Genomic DNA, 22,150 nt, shown 5'->3' on the forward strand with positions numbered 1-22,150 from the left:
ATTTGCACCAGCATACGTACCATTTCCACCCGGCTAAGAGCATGTTTATTCCTGTCGAAAGTAAATCTTAGATAAAAGCAAGCCAATAATTACGGTGTAAGTAAGCTAGATAGATGGTCGGTCGAGCACACGAATACTATCACGATGTCGAAACTTTAGGTCCTCCCGTGATACGCCTAGCAAGCTTCGACAAGAATGATGAATATTTTGAACCACTTTTACGGGATAGCGGTAACAAAACATGCTATGACTTATCACTCAAATATTTATTTGTTAGAACCGGCGTAACTTTGATAATTCCTTCACAAAGTTATGCGGTGGGGGCATACTTTTAATGGGCAAACTTTTATGCGGATCAAGCGTAACTTTGTGAAGGAATTATCAAAGTTATCTGGGCCAGATCTTATCAAGTCGCCTGGCATAAGTATTTAAACATAACTTTGGTAATTCCTTAAGTGTCTTGTTGGCGACATAGCTTAAATTTAAACTGCCTTGTGAATTTTTTTTAAAATTTTGTTGTGCATAGGTTGAACCCAAACCTTATGGGTGTTAATGAAGACAAAATTTAAACATTTCAAATATGAGGGACAAAATTTAAAGACCACCCAAAAGAAGGGCAATTCTGCCCAAGGCTACACACAAAGCGGTGCAGCCCAACTATTCTTCTTCTAAAGGTTCAGCCCAAAAACGATCACTTGCCAACGAATCTGATATTTCCTCCTTCACTCTTCTTCCTCTTTCCACTTCCTCCAAACGCAACCGGAAAGATATCGCAACTGAAAAATCCAAACAGCCGTAATAGTATGACGGTTGAACTAGCAAACGGAGTATCAGAAACCATTAACGGCGATTTGAGAAATCAAAACCCTAACGCCGCCTCTAAGAAATCCAAAGAAAGCGAGCGACGCCGTAGGCGGCGCAAGCAGAAGAAAAACAAGGCGGCGTCTTCTCAGGTCGAAGATAGTGATAACGCTGCAAATGGCGGCGCTGAGGATACCGATCCTCACAAGGTACTTTAGCTGCTTATATATCCTTAAATGTTATAGTTTTTGGTGATTGTATTTCGGTTAGTGTTGTTGATGAGTTATTTTGTTGTGGAAGTAGTAGATATTTTGTATGAATCATATTAGGTATTTGTGTTGTGGCTCCATATTACTAGGGCTTTGTGTTGAGGAATTTCTTAGCTTGAAATGTTGAAACTCTTTTCGTATGAAAAAAATTGAACTGAGTCAGTTGTAGGTGTTCTGTATTTTTGGTGAATGTTGATGCATTATTTTGTTGTGGAAATAGATGTTCTGCAGGAATCATTTCAGGTATTTGTGTTGTGGATCTGTGTATATTACTAGGGTTTTGTGTTGAGGAGTTTCTTAGCTCTGCTTAGCTTGAACTGTTGAGTAATGGGTCTCTTTTCGTGTAAAAAAATTCGAACTCAGTCAGTTGTAGGTGATTATCAACTTTGTGAGTTTTCTAGTGATTTTGGTAGTTTCGTCTTCTTTTGAATCATTTAGTATGAGAAGAACTACTTGTGTTGTTTTGTTTTTGGGGTAAAAGAGACAGAAAAGGAGGAGCCAATTGTTGGAAAAATTTGAGATCCGCGAGTTGGGAATGAAGATCTAGTTTACCGCGGTCTGAGAGTGTCTTGTCCTTGAGTGTCCTCCATGCCTCTCATGACCTTCTTTCATTCGCTTGGGACTCACCAGCACACTCCTTGCTGCTTTCGTACTTCATAAAAAGATACCCTCCTTGAAGGGGCCTGAAATCAAAGACCCAGTTAGGGATGGAGTTGAGAATGACATTAAAAGTCAACAATTGTGTAGGGGTACTAATAAGTCTTGTCAAGGGTATAGTTTATTTAATTGAGTCCAGGATGCATGTTATTTATAAAAATGTGAGTAAAGTGAATAATTTTTTTTCTTCATAAATTGGGACGATGGAATGAAAATAATGAGACTTGTGTGATTACATGAGTGACATTCTTAGATGTTGACTATGTGCGGAGATCCAAATTTAAGTTTCTAATTCAGACTTAGTACTAGTTTCTTGTGCTAAATTTCTAGTATCTATTTTTCTATTTTAATTAATAAGAAGTTCATTATAATATTCCTACATTATTGTTAGTACTGTCGTTTCAAGATAGAGCCTATGAGCGGTATGGTGTATGCCTTAGTGGCTGCACAGGGAAGCGTCGGATAAGCGAGGCCAAGTTTGCACCTAACTTTAGGTTTTAAGCACACCTCAGTCAAGCATTTAACAAGACTTTATGTGTAATGATAATAGTTGACAACCTTAACCATTTATTTTTCCTTAATAATTATAGCTGGGTACCTGATATTACAAAATCGATGTTTATGTCATACTTATGTATCACTATATGTTTGATAAAGTGGTTGCTACAATACAAAAGTTAGACAACCACTTGTCTTGAATAAATTGGAATGTGAAAGCATAGACAAATTTTCTTTTTGCCATGGCCTTAGCCTCGGCGGCAGAGTTACCCGCTGCCTGTGTTGGTAGAAGGTACAATTACTCTGAGGCATAGTCGAGGTGTGCCGAAAGCTGGCCGGACCATCATTTCTAACCAACCTTTTTTTTTAAAAAAGAAATATTGATGTGGAAGAAAAGTAAGGCATGCCATAATGAGAATTTGGCATTAGTGTGTGTCTATTCCAGCTCCCTTTCTTTGAGAAAAAAAAAAAAATTCATTCTAAAACTTGTTCTTCATGGGACTGCTGGATTGAAAATATACACCTTTGGGGATTATTGTAGTCTTTTGACATATTGACGTTGTTGCTGTTCAGCTGTAAAAGTTGATTTGATAGTACTGATTTCCGTTTTGCAAATGATATGAGCAAAATTGCTTCTTTAGAAGCCACAACTCACAAGTGAAGTGGTACTGGTTATAACCTTTGGTTTTTAGCAGTATGCTTTCATATACTATAATATAAGGGTAAAGGGTCAAATATACCCCTCTACTTTGTTTTATTAGTTAAATATATCCTTCGTTAGTGAAAGTTAACAAAAATACCCCTGCCGTCTTCAAACTTCACACTTATGCCCCTATTTGGATGGAAATCCCCAAATCCTCTCAAATTACCCAATTTCAAAAAAATTACCCACTTTTTTTGTTGACCCCCCCCGCCTATCATCATCATCAAGTTCTAGCTTCATCTTCTTCCATGGAGAAAAAAAGAAAAAAGTAAGAACACACCCAAATGATAAAATCCCAAAACTCACCTCAAATTTCATCTTTAAATCCAACTCCAAATCTTGGTGCAGCCAATACTTCTCACTGCATAATGATCGAACCAGCTACAATTATAGTTTGCTGTGCGATTTTCGCAAGAACATACAATGACTGATTTTTAGGTTTATCTGATTTTGAGTATTAGTAATCAAATTTGGAAACTTTCTATTAGAGAAGAGCGAAAACACAGTAAAAACATACAATGACTCCGATTTTTAGGTTAACAGTCTGACTTTTTGAGTATTAATGGTAATTAAATTTTAGGTTAACAGTCTGACTTTTTGAGTATTAATGGTAATTAAATTTTGGAACTTTCTACTGGAGAAGAGCAAAAAACACATTAAAACATAGGAGAGTAAAATATTTATCATTCTATATATCGAGGTTTTAGTGCTTGGCATGAAAGACTTAAATTTGATGTCATTTTGTAATTCTTGAGCCGAGGGTCTTCCGGAAACAGCCTCTCTACCTAAGGTAGGGGTAAGGTCTGCGTACAATCTACCCTCCCCAGACCCCACATTGTGGGACTCACTGGGTATGTTGTTGTTGTTGTTTGTAATTCTCTGTTTGATTTTCGCAAGAGCGTAAATGATCGATTTTTAGGTTTAATTACTCTGACTCAAAGTATTGGCTGCACCAAGATTTAGAGTTGGATTTAAGGATGAAATTTGAGGTGAGTTTATGGATTTTATCATTTGGGTGTGTTCTTGCTTTTTTCTTTTTTTCTCCATTGAAGAAGATGAAGCTAGAGCTTGATGATGATAGGCGGGTCGGGCGGGGCGGTCAACAAAAAAAGTGGGTAATTTTTTTGAAATTGGGTAATTTGAGAGGATTTGGAGATTTCCATCCAAATAGGGGCATAAGTGTGAACTTTGAAGACGGCATGGATATTTTTGTTACCTTTCACTAATGAAGGGTATATTTAACTAATAAAACAAAGTAGAGGGGTATATTTGACCCTTTTCCCATAATATAATGAAGGATTATGTCTGTAATTTATTTGCATGTTTTAATCTGTAGAAAATAGTTGGCATTTGGTGAATTACTGACGTCCGCGGGTAATTAGGCAATTCTGTTCATCTATTTGTCTCTGCAAAGGTTACGGATGATCTGGTATAGGTGACACTAGGATTGCTTGGTTTCCTGCCTCCTTTTTGACGTTATATTTCCCAAAGAGATTATTGTTATATCTGTTGAAGTATTGAATGTTCTAGAATTTTTGCTGCTAAATTCCAGAAAGGAGTGTTTTATTTTATTTAAACGTGTGTTTTTCGAGTTTCACCTTTGAAGCAGCACTGTGCGTAAAAAGTACTCTGGAAGCAGCAAAAACTTGGTCCATCGGCTAAAAAACCCTTTATTGTTGGTTTTATTGTGTTATGAAGATATTCTTACCCTTAATGGCATGTTTACCTAAAATTTTGATCTTGACCTTACTCTCTGATTTCGACAGTCTTTGGTACAAGTTGAAGTTGAGTATGTGCCGGAGAAGGCCGAATTAGATGGTGAGTTCGATGAGGAATTCAGGAAGATTTTTGAGAAATTCACTTTCACGGATGCTACTGGTTCTGAGGTAAATAGAACTTTGTTCCGTAGTGTATCTGGACTTAGATTATGGATTTTCTGCTGTTGGTCTCTTGTCATGCTTCTTAAGTGTAGAAATGTATTCGGTGATTATCATTTTCAGCTGAAACCAGTTTGCCTAATATCTTTCCAATTGAAATTCCTCAGGAGAATGATAAAAAGGATGAAACTGCTGCTGATGGAGCTTCTAAGAAAAAGGCGGATTCTGATTCTGAGGAGGAAGAAGAGGATGCCCAGCTAAAGGAGAAGGGCATCTCTAACAAAAAGAAAAAAGTAAGATCTTTCAGTATCCTTTCTGTTGATATTGCTTGTTACTTCTAAGTTGTTTACCTTAAGTAGGTCTTAGTCTGAACTGCTTCTTCATTTCAGCTTCAGCGTAGGATGAAGATTGCAGAACTGAAACAAATCTCTATGAAGCCTGATGTTGTTGAGGTATGGAGGCATTTGTTTTGTTGTTATTAACCGGATATACATACTCTATGCAGTTTTGTGTACGGTTAGCCTGCTTATTTGTCTTGTTATGAACCAAAAATGAGTTATTAACTATTATTCCTTGAAGAAATGTCTTAACATTCTGATTTTCCGCCAGTCAGTTCATTCTCTTGTGATTATGCCCATCTGTAGCTCTCCAAATTTTCTTTGCTTGTCTTTCAAAATCTGCTTTCTGGTTGTGTCAATTGTTATGGTGTGAATCATTCATCAAGTATGACTTGGTGAGGATTTAAACATTATTTTTATTTAAAGATATGGTATTATCACCTATCAAAAGGAAGGTATAATTCCCTTTTCTCTTGCATTTTTAATTTGGGCTAGTGTGGGAGTAATTTTCTGCAGTTACTATTTCCGCTCGGTCAGAATCAAAATTGTGAAGTGCCAGATCTAGCAGAATATTTTGGACTGTTTTCTTTGCAGATCAAGTTGAGGGCCAGTGTGACATAGATAAATTATACTCCCTGCGTCAATTTTTACTGGTCCATGTTTAGCTTGGGACACCCCCCTTAAGGAGCAATAAATAAAATGACAATTTTACTATATCACCCCTAATTATTATAAATCCTCTAAATAGTTGAAATCAATGAAACATACTTTAAAGCTTGTGCATCCACTAACAATTCCTTTTAGTTTCCAACCTAATAATTAATAGTAAGGGTAAAATAGGTATGAAATGGTACATTATCTTTGGTTTTCCAAACTGGACAAGTAAACATGGACATCTATTTTTAGTATACTGGACAAGTAAAAATGGATGGAGGGAGTATATAATAAATCTTCGTTTCTTTCTTCTCTGCTTGTCATCTTTCGAATCATGTTCTTTTCCATGTACTGGAAATAAATTTTGCATGACGGTCATGCAGGTTTTATTCTACTCTTTCGATAGAAGTGTGATAAAATGTCTGGTTTCTGATTTATACGAGATAACTGCTAGTTATATTGAAGTCTAGATTCTAGATTTTGGTTCCAAGTGTAGCCCACTTTCCCTTGGTACTGATTTTATATATATCTGTGTAGGTGTGGGATGCTACTGCAGCAGATCCTAAGCTCCTGGTTTTTCTGAAATCTTACCGAAATACTGTTCCTGTTCCAAGACACTGGTGTCAGAAACGGAAATTTTTGCAGGTTAGTCATCACTAATGATACATATATCTTAAGGTTAATAAAAGTGAAGGTTACTGTATCCTGTTTTTCTTCTTTTCTGCTACGTTTTAAAAAAAAGGTTAATATAAGTGAAGAATAATGTGTACCTCTTGCACTGCATGTAACAACTGGTAATAATAGAATTGCTTGATAGGAAAAAAGGTTTGGTTTACGAAGGGGCTCATAGAAGATAAATGAGGTTTGTCTTATATGTATATACATGTGGTTCTTGCAGGCGAGCGGCTGTGACACTGGTGGAGCCTCAAACATGTAGGTGTTTGGCAAGGAGAATCCTTGCATAATATCTGTGTTTGTTTGTTATATTTTAGTGGGTTGGGGTGCATGCGTTTGCCTGTTTTTGCTGTGTATGTTGCTGGGGTTTCACTTCTCTCTGCTTTACTGGCTGCCCTTGAGCATCTTAAAGTTTGAGTGACTAGTATTTTTCAATTATTCGAATTCTAATAATTTTGGCTTACTATCTTTGCATTATTTGTCGGTTCAAAGTTAGATTTTCTGTTATGGTGGGATCTGCCAGTACACTAGTACAGTCATATAAGCTGCAAAAAGTATTTGGATGGAGTTCTCTTAGTCTCACCTTTTTTTTTATTAGCTTCTGTCTCACTGACTGATTTTTCTTTTTCAGGGGAAGCGTGGTATTGAGAAACAGCCTTTTCAACTTCCCGACTTCATAGCTGCAACAGGAATTGAGAAAATTAGACAAGTATGATATTCTGTCCAATTTTATTCTTTCTTTCCCAGATGGCTCTGTAAAATAGGAATATGTTAAGACTTAAGTAGATGCATTGATCAAGCTCAAAATATGAATTTTCTTTAGGTCAGCATTAACTATAAAATTCAGCATTAATAAATGAAGGCCTCTCATTCTGCCTACTTATTGAAGTAGTAGTAATGAGCATAATTAAAAGGGAAAAGGGTCAAAAATACCCCTCTACTTCGGAAAAAGGGCTAAAAATATCCTCCGAACTTATTTTGGGTCAAAAATACCCCTCCCATCCTTAAAGTTTTCAAATATACCCCTGTCTTGATGGAAATTATCCCCCAAAATAACCCGAAATCATTTTTGAAACCCGCTCCATCATTTAAACCCGACCCAACTAAATAATAACCCATAAAATCCCCTTATTCCCCGAATAAGGGGATTTTATGGGTTATTATTTAGTTGGGTCGGGTTTAAATGATGGAGCGGGTTTCAAAAATGATTTCGGGTTATTTTGGGGGATAATTTCCGTCAAGACAGGGGTATATTTGAAAACTTTAAGGATGGGAGGGGTATTTTTGACCCAAAATAAGTTCGGAGGATATTTTTAGCCCTTTTTCCGAAGTAGAGGGGTATTTTTGACCCTTTTCCCTAATTAAAATGATGCGAAGATGTCAAGTGAAACTCCTTCATGCTTTCTCATTCTTATCTTGCGCTGAGCTATTCTTTATATGGAAGAACGCTCTTTGGCAGTTTTTTTTATTTTTTTAATTTAATGAAAAGATAACTTTATTAATGTGTACCAAGAAGGTGCTCAAAGAGTACAACAGAAGGTCGTACTCTATTTTGAAAGATTTAAAAGATTCATCAGTGAGAGGCAATATCAATTACAATATTCCTCTTAACACCAAAAAAGCACTCTTAAGACACCTACACTTTACGTAGGAAATGTGCTCTTTCTTTCCGTTGATCCTTTGGCTGTTCTAATTGCAGAACAGACAGATCCTAAAACTATCACCTGGAGTAAGATGTTGAATTTAGGAATCTGTTGTGTGAAAAATTATTGAAATATGATATCTTTCTGGGAGCATCTGTAGTATCTCTAGTTTCCTTGGCGTTGTTTGAATATCTTATTTGTTCTTTTTGTGCAGGCTTATATTGAAAAGGAGGACAGTAAGAAGCTAAAACAAAAGCAGCGGGAAAGGATGCAGCCAAAAATGGGGAAGATGGATATTGATTATCAGGTTTAATGAGCCTCTGGTTTCTCAATAATGCTGACCTTTTAAATACTTATAGACTACTACTTAAATGTTATGTAATTTTCTGAGGCTTATGCTCTGGGTTATTCTTCAGGTTCTCCATGACGCTTTTTTCAAGTATCAAACTAAACCGAAGTTGACATCCCTTGGCGATCTGTATTATGAAGGGAAGGAGTTTGAGGTACAAAATTAGCCATAAATGTAGTTCATTAAACTCATGCTCTTTAATTTGTTTAATGGACGGTGGTGTCCGGGTTAGCTTGTGCACACCTTGAGTATTCCACCAATTCCACAAGGTATCTGCTACCTCTGGGAAAATCTGCCCCCAAGACTTGGATATAGGGGAAGAAAACACCTAGTGTTTCTTTGCTTCCGCGATTTGACCGCGGGATGGTTCTCCTCCCACACCATTGTGTGCCAAACACATGCTCTTTCATGTCTAGCTTTCTTTATCATTTTCAGCCTTGTTGATATTTCACCAATCCTGGGACAATGGTTGTCTTTTTGCTGTTGTAATCTTATATGACCAAACTGGGATGGTTTGGATAGGACTATCCAACTTGGAGATGTGTACCTCTTGTTTTGATTTGATCCTTGATTGTGTTGGGCTGTACAATGTACACCAGTTAATTCTTTCTATAGCCTTTCCTCTGCATTTTTGTCTGTTAACCATCATTTTTGTTTTTATGTGCAGGTCAAGTTGAGGGAAATGAAACCTGGAACTTTGTCTCATGAACTGAAAGAGGCCCTTGGTATGCCTGAAGGTGCTCCTCCTCCTTGGCTCATCAATATGCAGGTTAATTAACTTAAAGCTACTTGTTCTTTTACTGGAAGGCATCATTTTGTTCCCTCAGGTTCTTGTTTTATTACTAGAATGAGTTCATTGCTGATGTGATTTTCCATACCTCCAATTTCCTGTGCAGAGATATGGTCCTCCACCCTCTTACCCGTCGCTAAAGATCCCTGGACTCAACGCTCCTATTCCACCGGGAGCCAAGTTCGGCTATCAGCCCGGAGGTTGGGGTAAACCACCTGTTGATGAAGTAGGTTTTACAGCCTTTCAGTATATTATAGGCTCTTTATATTCTTCCTTTCAGATTGTTCTGCTTTATATATTCTTATTTTAGTTTAAACCTTTTCTCCTTTCTTTGACATAGAATGGACGCCCTTTATACGGAGATGTCTTTGGTGTATTACAACAAGATCAGCCTAATTATGAGGTAAGCTGTTTTCTTTTTTTTCTTTTTTTTTTTGGCTTGGTATGCTCTTGAAGTGTAAAATTTATGGGTTAAGATTTTATTTTAGGTAGTTCTCATATAATCTAAAGATATGGTAAAGGAAATTGCACCATATTTCAAAATAGTAAATAAAGAATACTTAAACTAACTGCTTGATTTTGGTAACCATGCAAAGGTAAAGACCTACTTATGATGTTTCAATATTGTTAATAAACTTCTCTCTAAAAATAAAAATACTGTTTTTCATCAAAAAATATAAATAAAAATAAAAATACTGTTAAGAAATTCATATGTGTGTTGTAGTTGGTGCCACAAAGGCTTGAGCCTCACCTTTTTGCTTGGTGTATTTAAGTAAAATTAAAATCATGCTGCTCATCTCCATGTGTAGGATGAACCTGTTGATAAGACTAAACATTGGGGTGACTTGGAGGAAGAGGAAGAAGAGGAGGAAGAGGAAGAGGAGGAAGAGATGGAGGAAGAGGAGCTGGAGGATGGTTATCAGTCAGTGGACAGCCTTTCGAGGTACGTCACTTAATCCACAATTTTAATTATCCAATATCTATCAGAAATCTTATAGTAGCTTGAAATCTTCCTCATTATTGATTCCCTGCAATAGTTTATTCGTTCTTGCTGGGATCCATTTTAGGCTTTGTTCTCAATGTATTTTTCTCTCTGGTGTAGTACTCCTACTGGAGTTGAGACTCCTGATGTTATTGACCTCCGCAAGCAGCAGAGGAAGGAGCCCGAGAAGCCCCTCTACCAGGTAATTAGGCCATCTTTGTCCCCCAGTTCTCGCATTCTGCCTGCTTACTTTTCCATCCTTGTAAAGAAACTCATTACATTTCTTTTTCTATTAAGGTGCTTGAAGAAAAAGAAGAAAAGATTGCTCCTGGTACTCTTCTTGGAACATCCCATACGTAAGTGATCTACCTATCTATACTCGCACATAAATAGTGTTGGGCACTAGCAATTGTCCTTTCCTTGACTGTGCAATTGATTTATGCTCTCATCCTGCAGGTATGTGATTAACACTGGTGCTCAAGACAAGACTGGTGCCAAAAGGGTAAGGAATTCTTTCTCTATGTCCTGTGTTCAAATGCAAGTTTACATTCTCGTTGGGTTTTATTTATGAACAATTAAAGCAGAAATCTTTACAGAGTGACATGGTTTCAGTACTGTCAGGGGCTATAATGTTCTGGATAAGTCATAATATTGTGAAATTTTCAACTTAATTCTTGTTAGTAATTGGTCGCTGATGGAACAAGCACAGAGTTCTAAGACAAGGGGGCGGAGTACCACCACCAAAATCTCTCTTATTTTTTGACTAAACTTATTCAATACTTCAATCTTATTTATGTCTCTTCTGATATTAATATTTATAGTTGTTGTTGTTGTTGTTACTCTTTTAGACTAGGCACTAGAATTAGAATTTGAGGCTAATTGCTTGGAATGTCCGCTGCAGGTTGATCTGCTCAAAGGTCAGAAGTCAGATAGAGTCGATGTCACATTGGCACCTGAAGAATTGGAACTTATGGACAATGTCTTACCAGCCAAGTAAGTTGTGATTCTTTTAGTACTTTATGATTAGAGGGCTTCTTCATTTAGTTTAAATGTTTCTAAAACTTTTTTGTATATTTTATAGATACGAGGAAGCTAGAGAGGAAGAGAAGCTTCGTAGCCAGCGTGAGGATTTCAGTGACATGGTAGCAGAGGTGTGTGGTTATTTCATCTCTTCTCTTCATTCTATCTTTCCGGGACCACCTAACATTTCTTTTAATTGTTGGTTTATAAAGTGTATCAGTACTGATGAGAGTTTTACTGCAGAATGAGAAGAAGAGGAAACGCAAAATGCAGGAGAAGGATGGCAAGTCGAAGAAGAAGGATTTCAAGTTTTGAGTTTATATTTTGTACCATCTTTGGTTACTTTAGGGCTACAGTAAATCCAGCTAATGGAGCATCCCATGTTGCAGGAAATAGCATTAGTAGGTCAATATGCACTGCAAGAAATCTGTATGTTGTAGTGAAGTGATTTTTCCATGCGTTTAAGCACAGAAGACGCTGTATGATAATTTATCCTATGAAATGTGCTTAGTTTGTGGCTCTCGTTTGATTTCTGCATTAAGTTTTTGACGAATAGACATGCCAATAATGTTCAGCTGTACGTGAACATCGAAGATCTCTTACCCTAATTCAAATGTGTGAGACTTGGTTGTAATTTTAGCTTTAGTTTCCATTTAGATCTCACGTGAATGTACAAACTATTACTACTAGTTATTGCACTTCGCCATTTCCTGTGTCCGGCCTTGTCTCAGGCATCCATATGCCTACTCTCTTACCTCCCGTCTCGCTGCACTATTACAGCAATGCATTTACTTGCCTTTTAACAAATGTCTATTTTTAGGGCGTTTCGATTCATTATCGTATAATACAAGAGACGAATTAAGGGGTTGTAGCTGGACTTTGCTTGCGAACCATTAGCTTTCCGGGAAAAAAAAAAAAAAGTTGATGCAACTTGTCAGTATGCAATGTTAAGCACTTAAAGGTTTTGCCTAGAGATCGAATTATTATTATTATTTGTACTCTGGTGAAGCTTACTGATCCATTAAAAGAGATAATTAACCTATAGATGATACTTATGATACCACAAACAAGATGTTCGTGAAACATCCGCATGACGCATATTGCAATAAAGTTCAGTACAATTCATAATCACTTTTGTGAGAGAATATATCTACATAGAATGTAACACTTGATAGACCCCCTCAAGCTGGATCACAAATGTACAGAACTTAAGGTGAAAAGATATACCCAAAAAGAATAAAAAAGAAAAACTATAAAACATTTTAAGAAAGCCGAAGGAAATAGAGGTAGAACGGGAACAGAATTGTAAGCTTAATAGACTCAGCTACAAGAATATTTGGTTTTATTGTTAATTAATAAATTCGGATTTAAAAATCAATTTTCTGTCTGTTCTATTTCTATATATAAGTTAAACTCAACCAAATTTAAATTATAATTTACGTTAATAGGTCACATAGTTATCATCAGATTTGAAATTATCAATTTAGACTATTGATTTTTATGTTGCTAGGGCCCGTTTGGCCATATGTATTTTTCACTTTTTTTCCGGATTTTTTTTTTTTCATTTTATTTGAAAATCGGTGTTTGGCCATAAAAATTGTATTTGGAATTTGAAAAACACCAAAAACCTTGTTTTCACTTTCATTATATTCAAACAACCAAATATTCTTTGCAAAAACTATAACCAAACACAACTCCAACTTCAAAATACCAAATAAAGTGAATAATTTTTGGTTTTCATGGCCAAACCGCCTACTTAATTAGTTTGTTAGTATGGATTTATTTTTCTCAGATCGCAATATATTACTGAACTAGCAAGAGTTGGACAATTATTTTTCAGATTACAATTTCTTTAAGCATTTCTAGATGTCTATAAATAAATAATGAGTTACAATACCGTACTCTTTAAACAATTTGTATTTAAGAAAATCAGGAATTGAGTTATTTGAGTATTGCACTTCAAACACCAGGCATCATTTTGGGCATATATAGATATAATACTGTACCATTTTAAGAGAGAAGGGTGTGGAAAAGAAAAAAGTCCTTTTTGCCAATGACACATAGATCTCCTCTTCTCTTAAGGGTGAAAATCGAATCAAAAATACCCCAAAAAAATCACTTTGAACCAAAATATCCCAATAAAAAAAAAGTTACAAAACTACCATTCACTGATAAAATATTTTTTTGTACAAAAAGCAAAAAAAATTGGCCAAATTTTTTGAAGCTTATGTTTTTTACTTTGACTAACCAGTGTTGCAGTGCCTAAAATGTCAATATTTTATATCAAGATAACAGATAAGAAGATAAATTGATACGTATATATTTTATATATACTTGTTATAAAATTACTCTCTCTCTCGTGAATCCTATTTATGTCTTTTTTTTTTTTTTCATTTGGAACTCTCCAAAAATATATATCCATCACCATATATAGATATAATACTGTACCATTTTAAGAGAGAAGGGTGTGGAAAAGAAAAAAGTCCTTTTGCCAACATAGATAAGCGGGTGAAAATCCTATCTCATAATAATATTAGTAGCTTCAATGCACGGCATATCACTGATGAATTTCCTTTCTTGTGCTAAATATGGGATTTTTGAAGCTAATTTTTACTGCCCAGTGTTGCAGTGCCAGTTGCCCACCACTTCTTCAAGTAACAGAGTAAGAAGATAAACTGCTGTATATCTATATATACTTATAAAATTACTCTCTCTCTCTCTCAAGATTTATGTCATACTCTTTTCATTTTGGAACTTTAGCACCGTATATTTCACATTTCCAAGAATTCAAATTTATTGAACTGTTCAAATTTTGATAGCAAACTGAATGTTCACCCATTACTTTACTAATTTGATGTATAGGGCTCCATCTGTTTTTTTTTTTTTTTTTTTTTTTAAAGATTAAGATGTCTAAAGCTCTGATTATAATTAAGACTATTTGTTTTCTTAACATTTGAATACATAAAATTTTACTTTATTTGAAGCTAGTAACTGTTAAATTCACATAAAATAATAAATAGGCATTAAATTCACAAAATGCTAGAGCAAATTTTAATGCAAAAGTTGTTTTGTTTGATGAAACACATTGTAAAAGCTAATGGTGGTTGTAGTTACTAGCTAGCAGTGGTGATTGTTGACAATGATGGTTATGAGGTGTTTGCTGGTGGTTGGTGGAGGTGGCTGGCAAGGGTGATTGTGCAGTGGTAGCTAGAAGTGATGACTATACAATGGTGGCTGCTGATAAAGGTGGTTGGTGGTTGTAGTTGAGCGCAGGGGCGGAGCCAAGTGGTAGCCAGGGTGTTCACCTGAACCCCCTTCGTCGAAAAATTACCATGTATACACAAGGTTAAAATTATTTTTTATGTATAAATAGTAGATGTTGAACCCCTTGGCTTCCTCGTTTCTTACTCTTTTATATTTTTGAACCCCCTTAGTGAAAATCCTAGCTCCGCCACTGGACTTGAGTGGTAGAGGTTAGTGGTGGTTGGTGGGGGAGGTGGTTGGTATTTGTGGTTGTGTAGTGAATGGTCACCATGGCTGTTCAATGATGCTGGTGGTGGTGGTTGTGCTGTGGCAGTCGGTAGAGTAGTGGTGAAGCTTTACCTTCACAAGAACCTAATGATTTTAAGAATGTAAAAGATCTCACGGAGTCACGGAATCAGGCTTGTTCGCGCAATAAGTGGTTGGAAAAGGAAAAAAGTTGGAAACAAGTGCACTTAAAGAGCTCAGATAAATAATTCAGATTCAAACCTCCATTAAGTGGAACAACGGAGCCTAAGTCAACTTGATGTTTTAAATTTGTATCCAGTCAAATTTTGTTTATACAAAATGAGACAGAGTACATAGTTAGTCTAGTTGGTTTTCTGATAGTTGTCATTTTCTGTTAACTGCTTTGTACGTTACAGTCGTTAAATTTATTCGGGGCTTAGTTGAGTTGACAATGCAGTTTAGTGACACATGTGTTAATTTCTTCAGGTAGTCGTATTGAGATCAGAATTGTCATTGCCAAATACCAAGAGAAATAATGGGGTTATTCGCAGCAAGATGCTTGAAACTAGTGTTAGTTCTGAAGCGACCCCCAAAACTCAAGTCCAAAAACTGGTCGATCTACTCCATGTATGTGCTAAAGAAGAGTTATTAAATGAAGCCAAAGCTATTCATGGTTATATTCTGAAGTCTAATATTTCAGATAATAACTTGTTGCTGTTGCTTAATCATGTATCACACGCATATTTAAGATGCTCAGATTTTAGCTCTTGTCAGGTATTGTTCGATAAAATGTCACAGAAGAATGTCTTTTCTTGGACTGTCATGATTGTGGGGTCAATAGAAAATGGATTTTTCTATGATGGGTTTAAATACTTCCATGAGATGCTAAATTATGGAGTGCTGCCAGATGGATTTGCTTACTCAGCTGCACTTCGGTTGTGTATTGCTTTGGGAAGCCTTGAATTGGGTAAAATGGTACATGCTCAGATTGTTATGAGAGGCTTTACTTCTAATGTTGTTATTAATACATCACTACTTAACATGTATGCGAAGTTGGGGAATGTTAAAGATTCATCTCTGGTTTTCAACAGTATGAGTGAAAGGAACGCGGTTTCTTGGAATGCAATAATATCAGGACTTACTGCTAATGGTCTTCATTTGGAAGCGTTCAATCATTTTCTTGAAATGAAAAATAAAGGACTTTCCCCAGATGTATACACTTTAGTTGGTGTGATGAAGGCAGTTGGGAGATTAGGTGATATTGGGAAGGGTAAGGTAGTCCATAGTTGTGTCTGTGAGTTGGGTTTGGAGTCTAATGTTGTTGTAGGAACTGCACTGATTGATATGTATGCTGAATGTGGAGCTTTATGTGAGGCAAGGGCTGTTTTTAATTCTAATTTCACCAATTGTGGAGCAAATATGCCATGGAATTCAATGATTTCTGGTTGTGTACAGTGTAAATGTAGCCAAGAAGCTCTGGAGCTGCATGTTAATATGTGTAAAAAGAATGTTACGTCTGATATATACACTTACTGTAGTCTGTTCGATGCAATTGCTGAATTGAAGTGTTCCAAGTTTTTAAGGGAGGTTCATGCAGCAGTTCTTAAATCTGAATATGATTGTATAGCCCTAAGCGTGCAAAATGCAATTGCAGATGCTTATGCTAAATGTGGGTCTCTTGAGGATGTAAGGAAGATCCTTGATAGAATGGAACATAGAGATATAGTGTCATGGACCACCCTTGTGACTGCATATTCTCAAGATTCCCAATGGCAGGCAGCTATAGCCGTCTTTTCTCAGATGAGGGAAGAAGGCTTTGTAGTCAATCAGTATACTTTGGCTAGCATCCTTGCTGCATGCGCTAGTCTATGCTATCTTGAGTATGGTCGACAACTTCACGGGCTCCTGTACAAAACTGGCTTACAGAATGAGAGTTGCACAGAAAGTGCACTGGTGGATATGTATGCCAAATGCGGGAGCATAATTGAGGCCGAAAAGGTATTTGGTTGTATTTCCAATGCTGATGCCGTTTCGTGGACGGCCATGATATCCGGGTATGCCCAACATGGTTCTGTATTTTGTGCACTTGAACTATTCAAGAAGATGGAGGAGTTGGGAATTAAACCTACTGCAGTTACATTATTGTGCATTTTGTTTGCTTGTAGTCATGGTGGATTGGTTAAAGAAGGTCTTCGCTTTTTTTGGTCAATGGGTAAAAGGTATAATTTGGTACCAGAGATGCAACACTATGCTTGTGTGGTTGATCTCCTTGGCCGCGTGGGCCTTCTAAGTGAAGCATTTGAATTTATCAGGAAAATGCCTGTTGAACCGGGTGAAATGGTTTGGCAATCACTGTTAAGTGCATGTAGGCTTCATGGTGATTCTGAGCTAGGAGAAATAGCTGCCAAGAAGATCCTTTCTGTTCACCCTCAATATTCAGCTACATATGTTCTTTTATCCAATACATATATGGAAACTGGGAAATTTAGAGAGGGAATTGACTTGAGAAATGTGATGAAAAAGCAAGGGGTTAGAAAGGAGCCAGGCTATAGTTGGATTACGATTAATGGTAAGGCCCATAAATTTTATTCGGGAGATCAGGAACACCAACAGAGAGATGACATTTATCTTACGCTGGAAGAACTAAGGGTGAAAATGAAGGCTCTGGGTTATACACCAGATTTTAGATATGTTTTGACAAGTGGAGATTGAAATAGAACCTTTTAGCAGCTACTTAATCAAGTCAACATATGGAAGTACAATGTTACATGATTTTGGGGAATGACTTATAGGAGAAAGTCTCTTTATGATGAGAGTTTTGAACTCGCGGAACATATCATTAGAAAGCAAACTTTGGTGCTACTACTACTTGAAATCCTAAATTCTAAAAGCTAATATTTTATTGGGGACTTGTCTTTAGGTTTAATCATAGCACAGAGGTTAGATATTCTGTACAAAATGAACTATTTACCACCTCCGCTGCTACAAGACGGAGTAAATGCAGAAACGTGGTAGACAAATGAACTTTTCTTTATGTTTTTCTCATAGCACAGTTGTGGGCCTTCCTTTTTCTTTCTGTCTTGTTAGAAGTGTGCTCTCTCCAACAGCTTAAACTTTTAGATGAGATGGTCAAACACTTCGACATGTCTGCTGTATCCTAAACACTCGTTGCAAATTCTGTCTCACATCTTGAAAGTTTAAGCTGCATGGCATTATGAAAGATGCAACTTCAAGAGTCTCCCCAAAGGAAAAAGTGCCAAAAGCAGGGAATCAGGGACCTTGTATTCTTTTTGTCCCTTCTAAATATTGACTTCACTGGGACATGCCCAGTGAAAAAAGGGTTCCTTTGGGATGAAATGGACTTGAACAGAGATGAACAGAATGGATAAAGAGAACTCATACAGCTGACACCTGAATTATTTGTTATTAAGGCACAATTGGTTGACTGATTGATGGCAGGACGTCTTATATTCAAATCCAAATTACCTGCATTCTTTTATAGACTGAAGTTCCAAGCTTGTGGTGGGTGAATTTTGTATCCTAGACTATAATCATTATCTTTGTCGTTGCTACTTTCTAACTCAGAACTATGTCTATATTATTTCTTCTTTTTGTCTGAATGCAGAATTTTCGCTGAGTAGGAGTATTTTCATGGATCATAAACATGCCATTTCTTGCTACTAATTGCTTAGACCAAGCCAGAAGTAGGAGGCTCTTCTCTATGGTGAGATTTTTCTGCCAGTCTTTGATATCTGAAGTACAATTCTATTTTTTTTCTTACAAGGATGCACTATATGATCTTCTTTAATTTAACCTAAGTTCCTTATTAAGCTTTATAGTAACAAAATTTTAGGCTTCTCTTTCACTCCTTCACGGCATTATTGCTGCCTCTGTTGCAATTAGGAGGTTTATGGTTTTATTCTCTAGTAACCTTTGATACCATTCTCATCCTTTTGGCTAAGATGAAGTGTGTTCTCTGGTAAGCTTTGTAGGCACTATAGCACTATGTAATACTAGTAATCTACTTACCTTATAGAAAAACTATGTAATACTAGTAGAATTGTTGTAGAGATCAATTTCTAAAGACTGAAATTTTGGTTAGGTAACTCTTTTAGGAAACAAGCATAGGTCATTCTCATGTTAGAGTTGTTCTTTCCATTGGAGATTTTGGGCGTGGGAAGGGGCTTACATGGCTTTCTTCTTTGCATATTCTACTGAGAGAAGTTAATCAATTCTAGTGAACATGCAAAATACTTGTTTGCATATGTCAATCTGTGAATTATACTAGAATTAGAGACTGATCTGAATCTAGAGTGATCCAAGGTTTCTCTGATAATGAGAATGGAGATATGAATGAAGGGTATGGAAGTAGGTCAAAAGAAAAAAGAAAAGATGGTTGAGAGGACTGGTGGTAATCGGATATACTGGTTTGATCGGACTCTAGAGAGAAGTTAGTTCCAAGTCTTATTTCCAAAAGCATCTTTTTAGCCTAAATGAATTTTTTTGAAGTACGTTAGGCTATGATCGCTCTAGATTCAGTTACCTTCTAATTCATCAGTGACTCTAGTTAAAGTGGCTGATGTCTGGTAATGCATATGCAAGCAAGTAGTTTGCATGTTCTGAATGAAATCCTAAACTTGAGTGGCATTCAAATGTTCAGAGGAATTCAAATTACCCCAGGGGTATATTTCGAAATAATATGTTACTCGGGCTACCCTGATTAAACCCTCCTATATCATATCACTAAATATGTCTAATTTGTATTGGCAGTTTCAGCAAGGAAGAATTTATCTTAAGAAGAGCTGGAGACATTTATAAATTAAAGGGATAGAAAGAGAGCCAGGTGATGTTGCAAGAGGTAGTTTGGAGTATCATGGGAAAGATTGGCATTTTAAGATAATCCAAACCAGATCACAACTTGACTGTTAAGTATTCCAATGTCACCTGATAAAACCCCACAAGTCTAAGGTCAACGCCTACCAAGTTTTTAATGAGATGCATGGACAGGTTGCAACAAGAGCTATTTTTATAATAGTTGCATTGGTTGTTCATCCATGCAAACTCAATATTTGTCTTAACGATATTTGGTTGTCCCATGTGGCATGATATTATCTTATGAACTGATTCTTAGAGAAAGTAGGAAGCATACAAATTCTTATTTGCTGCGAGAAATGGACTACTTCTCTTCAGGATTAAGGTCTCTTAATCCACGGAGGAAGATATCTTATATGAGAATTCAGTTAAACATTAAAGTTTTTTTTTTTTTTTTTTTTTTTTTTTCATTTTGCATATTTCCCACGATTGTAAGCATGTTTCATGGTTTAACACAACTTCCAGGGGTATTGACACATCAGCAGAACAACAGTGCTCAATTCCATGACAATGTGCTAGTACCCTTCTTGCCAAAATGATCACCTAAATGCCACATTTTATTCCCCATGTATCCCAATCATTAATATGCTTTTCCTTAGATGGTCTCAATTTCGTAGCAATTTTCTTAACCTCAACTGTATATGAAAGGAAGTGTTAAAGTAGGTACAGTGGAAATAGATAGGATATAACATTCTCGTAAAAAGAGAATGGAAACAAATTATTTTTACTAAATTAAGACAGCATGGGGTCGTTTAGTTACGGGGATTAAGAATATAAATCCCAGTATGCAATTCGGTATTATATTTGTGGTGCATCTGATTAGTAATTTGTCTTCCATATAAGCAATATTTGTAGAAATTCTATCGCAATCGTGTTATTAGTTTATACTGAATTCAACATGGGATAAGTGGATAACTTCTACTGGGTTTAGCTTCATGGAGATAAAACACCTAAAAGACTATAGTAACATTAAGTTTATATTTCTATTTTTTGTTTACTTAAAAAATAAGGATAAAGCAGTATATTTAAATGTTATGAATCATATATCTTATTATTAACGTAATGAACTAAATATAGGTAAAAATAAAATAAAATATCTGCACCAAATAATTCGGTGATAATTAAATTTTATATTATGATTTATCAGTTATCACATGATAAACTCTGCATAACTTTTTTGACACCTGCATTTAATAACTTTTCTCGTTCAGAATTGCATAGTAGCTATAATCATGCAATGGGCGGCTCAGCTAAATCGAAATCATGATGAAATTTGCACCTGTGACCTACCTTAATACATGTCTAAGATCTTCATATTCATTTAACCAAGCTGGAACCTTATCATACATTCTTTTTTTTTCAAGTGGTCCATGAGTTTGGTACACCACATCATGTCTAATGATTTCTACCATTAATTACTTAATATTATTCCCTCTGTCTCAAATTGTTTGTCGCTTTTTGGTTTTACACATCCCTTAAGAAATATTAATTAAGAGGGGTGTTTGATTAACTTTGCCCTTATTTATATCTAGATTATAATATCTCTCCATTAAATATTTATTATATTTATGTGTCATCTCCATTAATGACAAAATTCTACTAAGGATAATTAATTGTGGCTTGAACTCCGAAAACGACAAATAATTTAAGACAACTATTTTTAATAACCACAACAAATAATTTGAGATGGAGGAAGTAATACAATAAGCAAAACAGAAAAGATATAAAAGAATGGGATATAGAGTAAGCAATGGGGGAGATAACCTTGTCCACTGGGTGCCAATTGAAACCTTTTTGCCGGATAATTACACTGGATAAATCGGTAAAAATAAAATAAAATTATGTATATACATTATATGTACTTTTTTGTGTATTTTTTTTTTTAACTTTCATTAGTAAAAATCCTAATCCCGTAACTACGATTAAACATGATGCTATAAAACCAAAAGTTGCTTAATCCATAGCGGACAAAGAATTGAAGATAGTGGATTTTTTATTTTTATTTTTTGGTTTCCCACCCGGTGTTCGGTATACGCGTTAGGTCCGTATATCAGGATTCGCGCGTAAGTACCCTACTGGAGAAGTGAAGAGACTCCCTACCGGATTTTTTCCATACTCGCCGTTCAACAGGACAGCTTGGTTAAGGGAGGTACTCGTAATCTGCTCCACCACATCCTTTGTTGGTGAAGATAGTGGATTATGTATACACGTGCAATTGTCAATTAATTAATCCACGCTTAGGCTGTCAAATTAGAATCTTTTTCCCTCTTCATAATTCCAACTTAAATTAATTATTTTAATTAATTCAATCTAAGCTTTATAAGTAAGCTAAGAAGAAGTCCTAGTTGTCCGACCAAAAAATATTCTGTTTTGTCTTTTTATTAATATTTTAGGGGAAAAGACATTCTCAATTTCTCATAGAGACATTACCTAACAAACCGACAACGTTTGATTTCTCCGATAATACTAATATCTTAGTAATAAAACTAATTTAACATCCGGAGAATTTTAATTATGTGCTTGACTAGACTTC

The 22,150-nt window shown here is 35.9% G+C and overlaps 2 protein-coding genes across 4 annotated transcripts; both read left to right on the forward strand.

Annotated features, from left to right (window-relative positions):
- The first annotated feature begins 731 nt into the window (after positions 1 to 731).
- On the forward strand, positions 732 to 11,973 carry LOC132045627 (uncharacterized). The gene is made up of 18 exons (XM_059436214.1): positions 732 to 1,010; positions 4,695 to 4,814; positions 4,973 to 5,098; positions 5,195 to 5,257; positions 6,335 to 6,442; positions 7,104 to 7,181; positions 8,330 to 8,422; positions 8,532 to 8,618; positions 9,132 to 9,233; positions 9,361 to 9,480; positions 9,595 to 9,657; positions 10,064 to 10,197; positions 10,357 to 10,438; positions 10,534 to 10,592; positions 10,693 to 10,738; positions 11,138 to 11,229; positions 11,318 to 11,387; positions 11,500 to 11,973. Exons 1-18 carry the CDS (start codon positions 804 to 806, stop codon positions 11,569 to 11,571), a joined length of 1,722 nt encoding a protein of 573 aa, XP_059292197.1. The 5' UTR covers positions 732 to 803; the 3' UTR covers positions 11,572 to 11,973.
- Positions 11,974 to 13,725: 1,752 nt separating this feature from the next.
- On the forward strand, positions 13,726 to 20,226 carry LOC132045635 (putative pentatricopeptide repeat-containing protein At1g56570). Of its 3 annotated transcripts, XR_009412493.1 has the most exons (5): positions 13,727 to 13,918; positions 15,232 to 15,372; positions 15,520 to 18,267; positions 18,371 to 18,469; positions 19,516 to 20,226. XR_009412493.1 is itself a non-coding variant. In XM_059436220.1 (4 exons), the coding sequence occupies exons 1-3, from the start codon at positions 13,802 to 13,804 to the stop codon at positions 18,427 to 18,429; spliced, it is 2,259 nt and encodes a 752-aa protein (XP_059292203.1). In that variant the 5' UTR covers positions 13,726 to 13,801; the 3' UTR covers positions 18,430 to 18,469; positions 19,516 to 20,226. The 3 variants fall into 3 exon arrangements, 1 of the variants encoding a protein (XP_059292203.1); XM_059436220.1 differs by having other exon boundaries at positions 13,726 to 13,918; positions 15,232 to 17,314; XR_009412490.1 differs by having other exon boundaries at positions 13,728 to 13,918; positions 15,232 to 18,267.
- The last annotated feature ends 1,924 nt before the right edge of the window (positions 20,227 to 22,150 follow it).

The sequence above is a fragment of the Lycium ferocissimum genome, chromosome 2 (genome assembly GCF_029784015.1).
Source record: "Lycium ferocissimum isolate CSIRO_LF1 chromosome 2, AGI_CSIRO_Lferr_CH_V1, whole genome shotgun sequence".
In the NCBI taxonomy this organism is placed as follows: Eukaryota; Viridiplantae; Streptophyta; class Magnoliopsida; order Solanales; family Solanaceae; genus Lycium; species Lycium ferocissimum.